General features: G+C 43.8%; 1 protein-coding gene across 1 annotated transcript in view; it reads right to left on the reverse strand.

Moving 5' to 3' along the window:
- LOC110495135 (alpha-1,6-mannosylglycoprotein 6-beta-N-acetylglucosaminyltransferase B-like) overlaps nucleotides 1–16,043 on the reverse strand; it is a 158,771-nt gene that overhangs the window by 92,183 nt on the left and 50,545 nt on the right. The window contains exons 3-4 of the mRNA XM_090204797.1: nucleotides 8,641–8,791; nucleotides 3,763–3,872 (exon numbers count right to left, since the gene is read on the reverse strand). Of these exons, the coding sequence (XP_090060923.1) occupies nucleotides 3,763–3,872; nucleotides 8,641–8,791 (261 nt within the window). The remainder of the gene's footprint in view (nucleotides 1–3,762; nucleotides 3,873–8,640; nucleotides 8,792–16,043) is intronic.

The raw sequence follows: 16,043 nt of genomic DNA on the forward strand, positions 1-16,043 counted from the left end.
ACACATCATAGTTACACTGTGGAGATATAGAACACACACATCATAGTTACACACTGTGGAGATATAGAACACACACATCATAGGTACACACTGTGGAGATATAGAACACACACATCATAGGTACACACTGTGGAGATAGAGAACACACTCATTATACACTGCTCAAAAAAAAAAATGGAACACTAACATAACACATCCTAGATCTGAATGAATGAAATATTCTTATTAAATACTTTTTTCTTTACATAGTGGAATGTGCTGACAACAAAATCACACAAAAATGATCAATGGAAATCAAATGTATCAACCCATGGTCTGGATTTGGTGTCACACTCAAAATTAAAGTGGAAAACCACACTACAGGCTGATCCAACTTTGATGTAATGTCCTTAAAACAAGTCAAAATGAGGCTCAGTAGTGTGTGTGGCCTCCACGTGCCTGTATGACCTCCCTACAACGCCTGGGTATGCTCCTGATGAACTCCTGGACAGTATGTGGTGCAACGTGGCGTTGGTGGATGGAGCGAGACATGATGTTCCAGATGTGCTCAATTGGATTCAGGTCTGGGGAACGGCCGGGCCAGTCCATAGCATTAATGTCTTCCGCTTGCAGGAACTGCTGACACACTCCAGCCAACCGCACCAGCATATGGTCTCACAATGGGTCTGAGGATCTCATCTTGGTACCTAATGGCAGTCAGGCTACCTCTGGCGAGCACATGGAGGGCTGTGCGGCCCCCCAAAGAAATGCCACCCCACACCATGACTGACCCACCGCCAAACCGGTCATGCTGGAGGATGTTGCAGGCAGCAGAACGTTCTCCACTGCGTCTCCAGACTCTGTCACGTCTAGCACATGTGCTCAGTGTGAACCTGCTTTCATCTGTGAAAAGCACAGGGCGCCAGTGGCGAATTTGCCAATCTTGGTGTTCTCTGGCAAATGCCAAAAGTCCTGCACGGTGTTGGGCTGTAAGCACAACCCCCACCTGTGGACGTCGGGCCCTCATACCACCCTCATGGAGTCTGTTTCTGACCGTTTGAGCAGACACATGCACATTTGTGGCCTGCTGGAGATCATTTTTCAGGGCTCTGGCAGTGCTCCTCCTGCTCCTCCTTGCACAAAGGCGGAGGTAGCGGTCCTGCTGCTGGGTTGTTGCCCTCCTACGGCCTCCTCCACATCTCCTGATGTACTGGCCTGTCTCCTGGTAGCGCCTCCATGCTCTGGACACTGCGCTGACAGACACAGCAAACCTTCTTGCCACAGCTCGCATTGATGTGCCATCCTGGATGAGCTGCACTACCGGAGCCACTTGTGTGGGTTGTAGACTCCGTCTCATGCTACCACTAGAGTGAAAGCACCGCCAGCATTCAAATGTGACCAAAACATCAGCCAGGAAGCATAGGAACTGAGAAGTGGTCTGTTGTCACCACCTACAGAACAAATCCTTTATTGGGGGTGTCTTGCTAATTGCCTATAATTTACACCTGTTGTTTATTCCATTTGCACAACTGCATGTGAAATTTATTGTCAATCAGTGTTGCTTCCTAAGTGGACAGTTTCATTTCACAGAAGTGTGATTGACTTGGAGTTACATTGTGTTCTTTAAGTGTTCCCTTTATTTTTTGGAGCAATGTAGATATACGTATGGTGGAGATACAGAACACACACATCATAGTTATATTGTGGAGATATAGAAAACACATCATATTCATACAGACTCTTTGAGCCTGTCATGCCCTGACCTTAGAGAGCCTTTTTATGTTTCTATTTGGCTTGGTGTGGGCATTCTATGTTTTGTTTTTCTATGATTTTGTATGTATTTTGTCCTATGTTTTGGCCGGGTGTGGTTCTCAATCAGGGACAGCTGTCTATCGTTGTCTCTGATTGGGAACCATACTTAGGTAGCCCTTTCCCTCCTTTCTTTGTGGAAAGCTAACTTTGTTTTGTGGCACATAGCCCTTAAGCTCCACGGTTGTTTTGTATTGTTTATTGTTTTTGTTCGTGTCACCTAAATAAAATGATTATGTACGCTCTCCACGCTGCGCTTTGGTCCACTTCCTTTGACGGCCTTGACAGAGACTCATATCTATGCCTACATCACCTTGAATAGCAACAGAATACTTATTCTGTGAAGACAATAGACATCCTTAAAACATACATTTAACAACATTTTCAGCAAACCATATGTACCATCAGTTCCCATGCAACATCAGGCCAGCTTTGGTGCACACTGTTCACCGTGGGGTACAGAAATACAACCCCTCGTCACTGCTGCCACCCCCTCCTCCCGGGCTAACGGTACAATGTGTATCCGCTCACTCACGCTGCACTCACTGCATTAATTGGTCCATTGTGTTGGCTAACTGCCTCCCTGCAGCTGGGGGCCTACAGCTAGGAAGAGAGACTGGAGTTGAAACTCGAAGTTCCAGCAGTATGGATGGGAGAAAGACGGGAAGAAAGATTGATGGGGTTTCCGTCTTGGACTCAGGAAGGCGAGACATCTCCTGCTTCCTCACCCGCCCTCTCACTTCACTTCCACTCTCTCCATCTCCCCTACCCCTTTGTCTATCCCTCTCTCTCTCTCTCTATATATATATATATACACTCCTCTCTCTGGACCAAAACATTATCTGACTGCTTCCATATGTCTAACATTGTCTCTCTCCATCTCAGTCACTCCATCCCTCAAGTTTCTCTCCTCTTAAACACGCCACATATTTCCCAGCGACACATTTCAGCGCCATCTATTTGGTTACAACAATAACGACCATCGCAATGGCCACCATTAAATGTGCGGCGGACTAATTCCATAAAAACTTGAGGCAAATTGCAACTTCCGAGCACATCGTCATGTGTGTCTCTCTCAGCCACGCGATGAATCCCCGATGTGCTCGAGTCGAAACGCACAATAACGTCCGCCTAGTGTGGTTTGTATTAATCTGTGATTAATAAAAAAGCGGTTGTGGTTCTGCCCTCACGTCTTCACCGTGAAAGCAAAGGGAGATAAAAAACGAATTACCTCTGATAACGATTTTGCTGTTGGTTGAGGAGAGGGAGAAGGAGGGAAGAAGAGTTGATTAAGGACTGTCGACCGAGTTCCCTTGATTAAACGCCCGCGTGTGCCTCTTCCTGTGTGTATGTTTCCAGCGCAATCGGCATCATTTGTGCCAGTAGCGGAATTATTTCTGATTTGATTAAAAAAAGGAGGAGATGGGCAGAAGAAGTCAACAGCAGTGGAGGGAAAGCAATAAGATGGAGACGCGAATAAAGGAAGACTCTACGGCTGGCTGTACTGTCGACCTGTTTTATTAGAGTAGATCTTACTTTCATTTCCCACACACCAACTCATTTTCATACGCGAATCACTTGTTCTGTCGCACTTTGAATGGCTGCTGTTTTTTTTTTAGATCTGAGGTGCAAACGTCTGACCTGTATTGCCGTTTGAAAGTTTGGATTTGATGTTCTGATCACCCGCCGAAGGATTACAGTGTCGAGTGTTTTCATATAGAGTGGTAAGAACCTTTTCACACCGCTTGAGCCAAACCGACCAGAGCCAAGTCAAGATGCACGGAGCTGTCCTAGTTAGCCATCCACCATAGTTGTCACCTTAGTTGTTGGAACCGCGCTGGAAAGGACAATGTTCATAGAGAGTGAGGTTTAGGCCACCGCAATGATGTGAATTAGACATGGGCAGTTGTTGCTGTGCAATATGTATTGCACAGCAACAACACAGTCTGTAATATTAGCGTTATGATATTGTACCTCTGCCGGCGGCCATGCTGTTCTGGAGGATCTGTTCCACTCTGACCGCCATGTTGGACACGTTCTGAGCTATAGCCTGGATCCTCTCTACCAGGCCTGCTGGCTGGAACCTGCACACACACACACACAGACCGAAAAGACACAATCATACAAAGTGAGAAACAGACTTTGGGCTGCTCTTTCATCCCACACTGTGTAGCGACAGACAGAGAACAACATCAGTGTCACCTCAAACTCCTTACTGTACCATCTGACTGGATGACTTAACAGCGCTAATAAAAGTTGAGCAGAATAAAGAGCTTGTACTTATACATCTCTCTCTCTCTCTCTCTCTCTCTCTCTCTCTCATTCTTTCTGTTGCTTTCTCTCTCAGTCTCTCTGTTGCTCTCTCTCTCTCTCTCTCTCTCTGTCCCTCTTTCTCTTTCCTACAGATGTAAGACAGTGTTAACAGGCTGCCGAAGAGGCTAATTGTGAGGCACTTGGTTGGAGCGTGAAATAGAAAAGGCCCCATACCGCCTGCTGTAACAGCCAATACAATTTCCTCTGCAGGATAAGACGGCTCCCTTGCATATTTAACACCAGTCCCCAGTTCAGATGAGATAGCGAAGGGAGAAGGGAGGGGCGGTTTGGGACGGAGTTTTAGTGTACAGAGGTGCGCAATACCCACTAACTGTTTTGCCCAGTCAGCAGGCAGCATTAACCCCCACTAACAGATAATGATCAGAGAGAGGATCAGGGAGTGTGTGTGTGTGTGCTCTCTGTAAATGAGGTAGAGGATAGATTGCTGAGCTGCCTAATTGACTAACTGTCTGTCCACAGTGATGGGGAGTTAGCTCCAGAAAGAGAAACGGTCTCAGGGGAGGAAATTAAACTCATTCTAGACTAGTGTTCTCAGGCTGTGGCTGGCTTAAAGTACAAGCTGTAGACAGCTGTAAAGGATACAAAAAGCCGAGACCTAATTTATTAATTTTTTTTACTATTTTCTACATTGTAGAATAATAGTGAAGACGTCAAAACTATGAAATAACACATATGGAATCATGTAGTAACCAAAATAAGTGTTAAACAAATCAAAACATATTCTATTCATTTTTTTCTACCTAAAGGGGTCCTAAAATGAAAAATCAAATAGCTAACTGATCCATAGTTTGGCAATCTTAAAAACAATTCCATATGTCAGCTTAGCACCCCTTCCCCCAACTCTTTTTTTTAGGGCATCTCAAGTCTGAAATGTCAAAGCGGAAATGACAAACTTTAGAAACCTTTTATAAATGAAATACACTACACGTTTGCATCTCCTGCTTTGCAGGAAAATTCTCAGCGACAAAAGAGGGATCGAATTAAGATCCTACATCTGCAGGGGCTCTAAGCAGGGGCTTAGTAGAGGGCATAGAACAGCCAGGATTTGTTATCTATGAGCAAAAGACAATTCCTGGAGCTTTGTGGCCTACCTTATTGGATGGACAGCTGTCTTTGTCTTGGACTAGAATAAATGGATTTCCTGAGGTGTCTCTAATAATTAAAGCCAGAAGCCCAGTTAGATTTGGTGTCCAACAGCAGGACACATGATTTGGAATCACTTTTTCTTAAAGAGTGGAGGGAGAGGAGAGTTGTTGGACAGTCTCATTGAGGGGGTTAGATGGTTCACCTGAGGTGGTTAAAGGCTGCTAGGCTGGGCACAGGACCAAAGCACAGAGCACAGCCCTCTGACGGAGCACATGAGGATTAATGGCGGTACACAAAGGACACAGAGAGGAACACACACACACACACACACACATACACATGCACGCTCACACATACTGTACGCAGAGGAACGTGCACACATTTACAGTCGGCGACTCTGCCGCGGAAGGATCAAGCCACGTCTCTCTCTGCTCCAGTGGACTGTGATTCCTATTACATCACTCATCTCTACTTCTAATCTCCCTCTCCCTCTCTTTTCTCTATTTCACTTACTTTCTACACTCTATCATTAGCTGTCGAATTCCCCTCTCTTTTTCTCTCTCCCCTCTATCTCTCTTTTTCTCTCACCCCCTCTATCTCTCTTTTTCTCTCTCCCTCCCTCTCTCTCTCTTTTTCTCTCTCCCTCCCTCTGAGTTCGCTCCGTCAAGTTATTCCTTTTCCGGGAACACACAAGAAACAAACCAAACGAATCCAAACAGGGGAAACGGAATTGAATGATTGAATCACCAAAACCTATAACCTCCTCCATGTTGCTCTCTCTTTTTCTCCCTCTCTTCTCTAGCTTGTCTGTTTAATAGTAAAGGAGGCGTCTGCCTCCGTTCAATCCAGAGGAATATGTTATTCTGAAGAGCGTGCCATCCCAGTACATCAAATATGTATACGCCTGTAATCTTTCATCATAATTATCCTTTAATGTGTCTCTGTAACAATTTTCCCTCCTCATAAGGCATGGGCCAAAAACGATGGGATATTTTTTGATTGCGTGATGTCACGTAATACGGAGAACTCTCTCTGGTTATTAATCTCTCCCGCCGTCTTTTGCCTCACAACAGTATTGCTCTTCTTTCTTCTTTTACTCTCTCTCTCTCTCTCTCTCTCTCTTCTCTCTCTCTCTCTCTGCTCTCTCTCCTCTCTCTGCTCTCTCTGCTCTCTGCCCACTCCACTATCCTCCTCTCAATCTCCTCATCGGTCTGTTTCTTCTCTTTCAGCCTATTTCTCTCCCTTCCCCTCTCCCCTATCGCTCTCTTTTCTCTCACTTTCTTACTCATGTCTGTTAGCACAGTCCCATAGTGACAGATACATAGAGTGGTGTAGGTCATGTGTTTTAGAGGGCACATCACCAAGTCACAGTGACAGATACATAGAGTGGTGTAGGTCATGTGTTTTAGAGGGCACATCACCAAGTCACAGAGTTCTAAGCCTTAGGGGCCATAGGGACACCTTGCCTGGGGCCAAACTCTCCCTGGGGGCCACTCAGGGGATCTGGTCCAATGACAGCTCAGCTCTTTAGGTCACCATGACAACTCAACAGGGATATTACAAAGCAGAGTAATTGTACTCACACTACCTCCAGTAATTAAAGATGCATTGACCATACAGTAGATGGAAATGTATTATTGATTAACTGACTGATTCATTTGGCCATTCAAAAATAAACATGATGATATATATATATATATATATATATATATATATATATATATATATATATATTACAAGGTTGGAAACACCTACTCACTCAAAGGTTTTTCTTCATTTATCTCTATTTTCTACGTTGTAGAATAATAGTGAAGACATCAAAACAATGAAATAACACATATGGAATCATGTGGTAACCAGAAACGTGTTAAAGAAATCAAAATATATTTTAGATTCTTCTATGTGTTATTTCATAGTTTTGATGTCTTCACTAGTATTCTACAATGTAGAAAATAGTAAAATATTAAGAAAAACCCTATCCTTAGTAGGTGTGTCCAGACTTTTGACTGGTACTGTATATAGATATTTATTTATTTTTACACATATTTAACCTCTTTTTGGGGTTAGGCACAAAACTACCTTCATACTTCCATCCGTTTTTTAAAACTATTACGGGTTACCTTCAGAAGAGTCCTGTGACACTTTAGGGTTCGTAGAGCAAAACGGAGAACACCCTCGTGTTTGTGAGAATCCCCCGTTTCCCTTTAGTTTGTAGCCCAAACGGTTCGGATGCTTCCAAACAGAAGTTGGCACATCGATGGTACCAACTTTAGACGGGTCTCCTGACACTTGCGGGGGTCAAAGGTTAAACCGTTCGTTAAGCCGTAAGGTTAAACCGTTCGTACACTGCAGACGTTTACGTGAGAAGACATTCGGGATGTCTCATGGTCTGACAAACACCGCTCTAGCTCCGCCTCCTTTCACAGCAGATACGGAAGTGCGACACGGGCGGATGTGGTGGATTGAGACACGTCCAATGCAAAGAAACAGATATCTTTCGCTTAAACTGACTGATTTTGATGGGGATTTTTGTTGTTGTTATGTAACTTAGATTGACGCACTGGTGTGTCAATCGACTCTAGGGGGTTATTTATAATCCACATAACAAATGGCATTTGTTGTTGCTGCAGGAATATTTTCCGGTTGTAGCAAACTGGCTCAAATTAGTAGGTAGAGTGAAACAGTCTTTACGCAAGAGAGGAACATGACCAGATATTGATTCAAGGTAACATCTACTCCAGACAATACATATCACACCCTCCGTTCCCATTTTCACATGCAGTGCTGAACCGAAGTGTTTGTCTGGCATTATTTAACCAGGCCTGATTCTGGTGGCTATAGACACAAGGGATTCTAGAGCCGGAGTCTGATCGAGTGGTAACGCTCTCGGCTCCTGGACCACGTGCATGTATGCCCCACGGCAGCTTTGGTTCAGCCCATTGTATGTGCCATTCCCAACCTTGGACTTCCTAGCTGTCATTCCTCTTTCATTGTCTGTCCTGTCACTGTCCTTCCACAGATTTGAACCTGTCCCTTAGAAGTTGGATGTGAAATGCAGTTAAAGGGATTGAAAGGAGAGCACAGACAGTCAAATTGGACATTGGTGAGACAGAGGGACTGAAAGAGGATCTGTGCTGGGAAGAAGGTGCTGGGAACAAGTTCAGACAACCCTGTTTCCTGCATCAAATAGTAAAGCTGCTGAGATCAGGCAAGACTGCCTGGCAGCCAAAAGAGGAGAGAAAGAGAAGGGTATGAAGAAAATAACGAGAGAGGAGGAAAAAGATGAGGAGGAAGAAAAGGAGGAAGAACTGACGAGGAAAACAAACAAGAGCATAGAGGAGGACGGGCAACAAGAGAGGAGGAAAGAGTGAGTGAGAAAAAGGGAAGACAAGGAAGGTCTGTCCTAAGCCCACCACTCCATCCAGACCGTACCTGTTGATGGCCGAGCTGAGTTCATTCAGACGGCGGGTGTCGCTGGTGGTGCTGTTGTCCAGTTTGGAGAGGCTGTCCATCCTCTTCAGGATCACCTCCAGCATGTCACTGATCTTCCTAAGCACCCCACGAGACTCCACTCCCCCCATCACTACACAGAGAGAGGGTGAGAGAGAGAGAGAGAGAGAGAGAGAGAGAGAGAGAGAGAGAGAGAGAGAGAGAGAGTAAGTAAGAGGTAGTAAACAATCGATAAAAGCCCAATAACAAGAGAGCGCGGAAAGCTTACTATTTAGCCAAGCCCAGTCTCCAATTCATATCATTAAGTAAGCATCCTTCTCTTTCTGCCCTATAGCTTCCTGTGCTAGCAGCATACTTTGCCTGCCTAGCTCAGGCTAAAACAGTAAGTACATTAAGTATTCCCAGACTTCCTACCACCTAGAGTATAATTTATAATGGTACACACTGCCGCAAAGGCCTGAGTTACGAAACTATGACGTGGAACTAATCGTGTTGACATTCCCCGCACTCCGGGGGATGCAATTACGTGTAACCACGGCTGTATTTATTTCACCCTAGTGAATCAGAGAGGTCGTAGGTGCAGACACTGTGTGTGTGTGTGTGTGTGTGTGTGTGTGTGTGTGTATTTATGTGTGTGTGTGTGTGCGCGCGAGTGCGTGTGTGTGTATGCGTGTGTGCATGTGTGCGTGTGTGCGTGTGCGTGTATGCGTGTGTTCATGTGTGTGTGTGTGTGTGTGCGTGCGTGTGCGTGTATGTATGCGTGTGTGCGTGTGTGCGTGCGTGTGTGTGTGTGTGTGTAAGGCCAGGCTCTTTATCCTCTTGATGCTTTGACTGTTCCGCTTCTCTTTATAGGATTATGTGGTGGTTGCTGGCTAGACAACCCAAGGTCATATACACAATCAATCTACTTAGACAACAGCTCTATATAAAACACAGCCAGACAACATATTGGGCCAGACTGTCTGAAATAACATTTAAGGATTACAATGCAGTGAATATTTTCTGAAGATGAATAAGATACCTTTCCGGCAAACCTTCATTGACACAATGTGCAATAACACATCTTGAGGTATTTAAAAGACCGCCTTGTCTTACCACGTGAAAAGCTAGCTATTCGCTGTGCTACCCATGTGCTACACATCCACCCTGCTCTAACTAACTGGACCATTGGAACTATATACACGGAACTAAAATATAAACGCAACATGTAAAGTGTTGGTCCCATGTTTCATGAGCTGTAATAAAAAATCCTAGAAAAATTCCATGCGCACAAAAAGCTTATTTCTCTCAAATGTTGTGCTCACATTTGTTTACATCCCTGTTGGGGATAATCCATCCACCTGACAGGTGTGGCATAACAAAAAGCTGATTAAACAGCATGATCATTACACAGGTGCACCTTGTGCTGGGCACAATAAAAGGCCACTCTAAAATGTGCAGTTTTGTCACACAACACAATGCCACACGTTTTGAGATAGCATGTAATTGGCATGCTGACTGCAGGACCACCAGAGCTGTTGCCATTAACTGAATGTTAATTTCTCTACCATAAGCTGCCTCCAGCGTCGTTTTAGAGAATTTGGCAGTACGTCCAACCGGCCTCACAACCGCAGACCATTTGGAACCACACCATTCCAGGACCTCCACATTTGGCTTCTTCACCTGGGGGACCGTTTCGGGCCTAATTTATTGATTTCAATTGACTGATTTCCTTATAGAAATTTTAACTCAGTAAAATCTTTGAAATTGTTACATGTTGCATTTATATTTTTGTTCAGAGCGCACAGTGAATTCAGATCCCTTCCCTTTTTCCACATTTTGTTACGTTAAAGCCTTATTGTAAAATGGATTAAATACAAATGTATACTCATCAATCTACACACAATATCCCATAATGACAAAGTGAAAACTGTTTAAATTTTTTATTATAGCAAATGTATAAAAAAACAGAACTGCCTTATTTACATAAGTATTCAGACCCTTTGCCATTAGACTCAAAATTTTGCTCAGGTGCATCCTGTTTCCATTGATTATCCTTGAGATGTTTCTAGAGCTTGATTGGAGTCCACCTGTGATAAATTCAATTGATTCAACATGATTTGGAAAGGCACAGACCTGTCTATATAAGGTCCCACAGTTGACAGTCAGAGCAAAAACCAAGCCATGAGGAAGGAATTATCCGTAGAGCTCCAAGACAGGATTGTGGCGAGGCACAGATCTGGGGAAGAGTACCAAAACATTTCTGCAGCACTGAAGGTCCCCAAGAACACAGTGGCCTCCATCATTCTCAAATGGAAGAAGTTTGGAACCACCAAGACTCTTCCTTGAGCTGGCCGTCGGGCCAAACTGAGCAATCGGGTGAGAAGGGCCTTGGTCAGGGAGGTGACCAAGATCCCGATGGTCACTCTGACAAAGCGTCAGAGTTCCTCTGTGGAGATGGGAGAACCTTCTAGAAGGACAACCATATCTGGAGCACTCCACCAATCAGGCCTCTATGGTAGAGTGGCCAGACTCAAGTCACTCTTCAGTAAAAGGCACATGACAGCCGGCTTGGAGTTTGCCAAAAGGCACCTAAAGACTCTCAGACCATGAGAAACAAGATTCTCTGGTCTGAGGAAACCAAGATTGAACTCTTTGGCCTGAATGCCTAGCCTCACGTCTGGAGGAAACCTGGCACCATCCCTAGGGTGAAGCATGGTGGTGGCAGCATCATGCTGTGGGGATGTTTTTCAGCAGCTGGGACTGGGAGACTAGTCAGGATCGAAGGAAAGACGAACAGAGCAAAATACATAAAGATCCTTGATGAAAATCTACTCCAGGGCGCTCAGGACCTCAGACTGGGGCAAAGGTTTACCTTCCAACAAGACAACGAACCTAAGCACACAGCAGGCTTCGGGACAAGCCTCTGAATGTCATTGAGTGGCCCAGTCAGAGCCTGGATTTGAACCCGATCGGACATCTCTAGAGAGACCTGAAAATAGCTGTGCAGCAACGCTTCCCATCCGACCTGACAGAGCTTGAAAGGATCTGTAGAGACGAATGGGAGAAACTCCCAAAATACAGGTGTGTCACGCTTGTAGCGTCATCCCCAAGAAAACCTGAGACTTTGACCGCTACTAAAGGTGCTTCAACAAAGTACTGAGTAAAGGTTCTGAATACTCAAGTTAATTTGATATTTCCGTTTTTGCTTTGTCATTATGGGGTATTGTGTGTAGATTGATGAGGGGAAAAAACGATTGAATCAATGTTATATTAAGGCTGTAACGTAGCAAAATGTGGAAAAAGTGAAGGAGTCCGAATGCACTATACATTAGGGACACCGTCCTAATTTTTAGTGTGCAACCCGTTTTGCCCTCAGAGCAGCCTCAATTTGTCGGGGAATGGACTCTACAAGGTCTCAAAAGCATTACACAGGGATGCTGGCTCACGTGGAGCGTGAAAAACCCAGCAGTGTTGCAGTTCCACTCAAACCGGTGCGCCTGACATCTACTACCATACCCCACGCATACACAATCCATTTCTCAATTGTCTCACGCCGTAAAAATCCCCCCCTTCATCTACACTGATTGAAGTGGATTTAACAAGTGACATCAATAAGGGTTTATAGCTTTCACCTGGAGTCACATGGACCGTTTTTGTCATGGAAATATCTATATATATATATAAAATAAAATGACCATTGAACTATTCCCAAGATACCAGACTGTCGCTTAGAAAACCATAAAGGGATGGTCACTGAAAGGTGAGAGAAACTCATAGCTCAGATACAGCACTGGACCATTCCCTTTAAGGCAGCGAGGTCACAGTATATTCTTCTCCATCATAATGTCAGTGGGTATGAGGTTTGGTGGTAGTGATAATCATCTGGAGTGAGCTGCCTACCCCAACCAATACCAACCAATTGGAAGAATAAAGGAACACATAGCTCAAATACTGCCATGTTGCAGTGGTGGGAAAAGTACTCAATTGCCATACTTGAGTAAAAGTAAAGATACCTTCATAGAAAATGACTCAAGTCCCCCAGTAAAATACTACTTGAGTAAAAGTCTTCAAGTATTTGGTTATAAATATACGCAAGTATCAAAAGTACATCGAATTGCTAAACTGTACTAAAGTTTCAAACGTAAAATGTATGGAGTGAAGAGTACAATATTTTGGGGGGAATGTAGTGAAGTAAAAGTAAAAGTTGTCAAAAATATAAATAGTGAAGTAAAGTACAGATACCAGAAAAAACTACTTAGTACTACTTTAAAGTAGTTTTACTTAAGTACTTCACACCACTGCCCTGTGGCATACAACCCTATGACTTAAAGTATCTGAGACCATTCCCTTTAAGACAGAGAGGTCACTGTATATTCTTGTCTGCTCTATTATCATGCCAGTGGGTATGAGGTGTGACTGTCATGGTAGTCACCTGGTGTGAGGGCTCTCCGCCATCACACTCCAGTCCTATTGACTTGTCAGGTAATTACAGCAGATTAAGTCCTCTACAGGAGAGCTGCGAGAGAAGGTCACCATTTTTTCTTTCCATGGCAACCTATTATCTCTCTCTCTCACTTTTCTCCTCACCATCTATCTCTCTCTCTCCCTACTCTCTTTCTTTCTTTCTTTCTTTCTTTCTTTCTTTCTTTCTTTCTTTCTTTCTTTCTCTTTCTTTCTTTCTTTCTTTCTTTCTCTTTCTTTCTTTCTTTCTTTCTTTCTTTCTTTCTTTCTTTCTTTCTTTCTTTCTCTTTCTTTCTTTCTTTCTTTCTTTCTCTTTCTTTTCTGCCTATTATCTCTCCCTCTCTCACTCCCTCTCACTCCCTCTCTCCCCACCTCTCTTTGAACTCTCACTACTCTCTTCTAGAATCCGTCTCATTGCTTCTGTCTCTTTCTCTACTCTCTTCTCTCCCCCCCACGCAATCCGGTAGTTATCTCCCTCCACGGTGACAGATGAGGCCCCTGTGTGACAGTGAGTGACATAGTGTCCTTGGGGTCCTAACGCATCGCCGTGTCAACCCATCACCGTGTGACGTGTTACCTTGACGACCGTCCTGGCTGTCATTGACTCCTGACGAGCCGTAATGATCGCGATGGTCATTTGGACACGGAAATGTCTTCCTGCGATCATATTGGTACATGGAAACACTCAATTTGATCTCATTGGCTGCTGTGTTAAAAGGGTCATTATAACAATGTAATGGAGGTAATTTAGGTTATTTTTATTAACTAAATGCCAATTCAAAAGGCATTTGTGATCCAGCCAGAAGCTTAGTTAAACGGTCTGGTGGTGAAATTGAAGATGACTGCCAATGGGTAGGCTACCAGTTATCAGTAGTTTTAAGAGCAAACCACACACTGACCCTGGATCAGTTAGTAGAGTGGCGATTACAGGCCAGCGGCAGCGTAAAATATGTTTTGGGGTACTGTATCTCAGATTGTTCTGTCGATTCTCACGTAGAAACTTCATAGGGAGGAAGGATGTTTAACATGGTTTTTACATTTGTATCACCATTTCTTTTCGAGAAAGTCATGATGAAATTGGTCATTTCAGGCCCTTTTTTTAGACCTATACATGCATCCTGTAAGACACGATGATCTGTGATACAGACGACTTCATGGTGTCATTATACTCCTTGTCGTGTTCTCTCCAGTATGTATGTCTAGACTCTGAAATACACATTCCCACAATCATTTATTCAACATAAAAATAAACGAATATCTCAAAACGACCCTTCTTGATTTAGCTTAGTTTTAGACATATTGTTCAAACACGTCACATTTCCAGAGTGGGCTCTCTGGTACTTTTAATGATATGACCAATTTTATACATATTTATATTTCAATCATAGGCAATTAACCAATCACAGCTTTAGGATTGGTCAGTCGGCAAGTAAAATTTCCTTTTGAATCCATTTTCCCATTCATGCTGTTGGTGGTGCTCATAAAATTGATCATACCTTTAGAATTAGCAGAGAGCCCGCTATGGAACTTGTATGTTGTTGTAGAGGGTAGCGTTTTAAACAAGATGTCTAACGTTGAATAACTGAATATGACGTTGTTGTTTTTTTTCAGAATCGAGACATGCTCCTTATGATAGAGCACACTGTAAAAGAGCAGAACTACACCATGGTGTCGTCTGTATCATGTACGGTTCACATATCATAGTGTCTTACAGGAGGCAGGTCGAAAAAGGGCCTAAAAAAGTCACTTTCTTCATGATTTTCCCCAAAATGGTTTGCGATACAAAAAGTAAAAAAAAAAAAAATTCGAACATTCCTCCCAATGAAGTTTCTATGTGAGAATTGCCAGAACAATCTGAGTCCTAAAAAAAAAAATTTGCTCGCGTGGAATCGCCCAAAGGCACAATGTGACCACGCAGCCCGCTGGTAATTACCTCACATATTAGAGGTCAAATCATTAACATGAGCATTCCACTAGGGAGTCTGAATACATTAGCTCAACAGTCAACTATAGGTCATCAACATGCTGTAGGGTCAGTTACAAGTCAATCCACTGTACTTGCTGCATCCCCGGAGAGACATCCACAATCAGGCAATTCCCTCAGAGTCAGCTACAGGTCAGTCCACTCCACGTACTGTAGCTCTTAGAGTTATAGCCTCATGTCGGTGTAGTTGTTATAACTCTACAATCTTAGAATAAAAAGTGCTATCTAGAACCTTAAAGGGTTCTTTGGCTGTACCCATAGGAGAACCCTTTGAAGAAACCTGGCCTTAATGGCCATGTACTCTTATAATCTCCACCCGGCACAGCCAAAAGAGGACTGGCCACCCCTCAGAGCCTGGTTCCTCTCTAGGTTTCTTCCTAGATTCCTGCCTTTCTAGGGAGTTTTTCCTAGCCACTGTGCTTCTACATCTGCATTGATTGCTGTTTAGGGTTTTAGGCTGGGTTTCTGTATAGCATTTTGTGACATCTGCTGATGTAAAAAGGGCTTTATAAATACATCTCTATTGAGCCAGCTACAGGCCCATTTACTTGTTATAGTCTACTTCCTATAGCTCTATTGAGCCAGTCAACCATAGCTTTGTCTCTGTGCTGATCCTCAGTGAACACAGTATTAGCATGAGCTCTCCCAGGGGGACCCTAGTGTTTCATACGGAGCTTCCTTGTTTGCGAGGGATATTGACATGCGCTGAAAGGTACCTGTAGAAAATCAGTGTCTTAGCCTTAGTGCTACAACAAGAAAGAGGATGAACAAGGCTCTGAGAGCTTAAAGGGGTTCATTAAAGTACACCCGTCTGCCCTCCTTGAAGATCAAATAACAGAAGAGCATTGGGCCAGTAAGTGAAAGGTCACTGGTTCAAATCCCCGAGCCGACTAGGTGAAAAATCTGTCGATGTGTCCTTGAGCAAGGCAATTAACCCTAATTGCTCCAGGGTCTCCTG

The sequence above is a fragment of the Oncorhynchus mykiss genome, chromosome 17 (genome assembly GCF_057628025.1).
Source record: "Oncorhynchus mykiss isolate SJ-2025 chromosome 17, ASM5762802v1, whole genome shotgun sequence".
NCBI classification, from domain to species: Eukaryota; Metazoa; Chordata; class Actinopteri; order Salmoniformes; family Salmonidae; genus Oncorhynchus; species Oncorhynchus mykiss.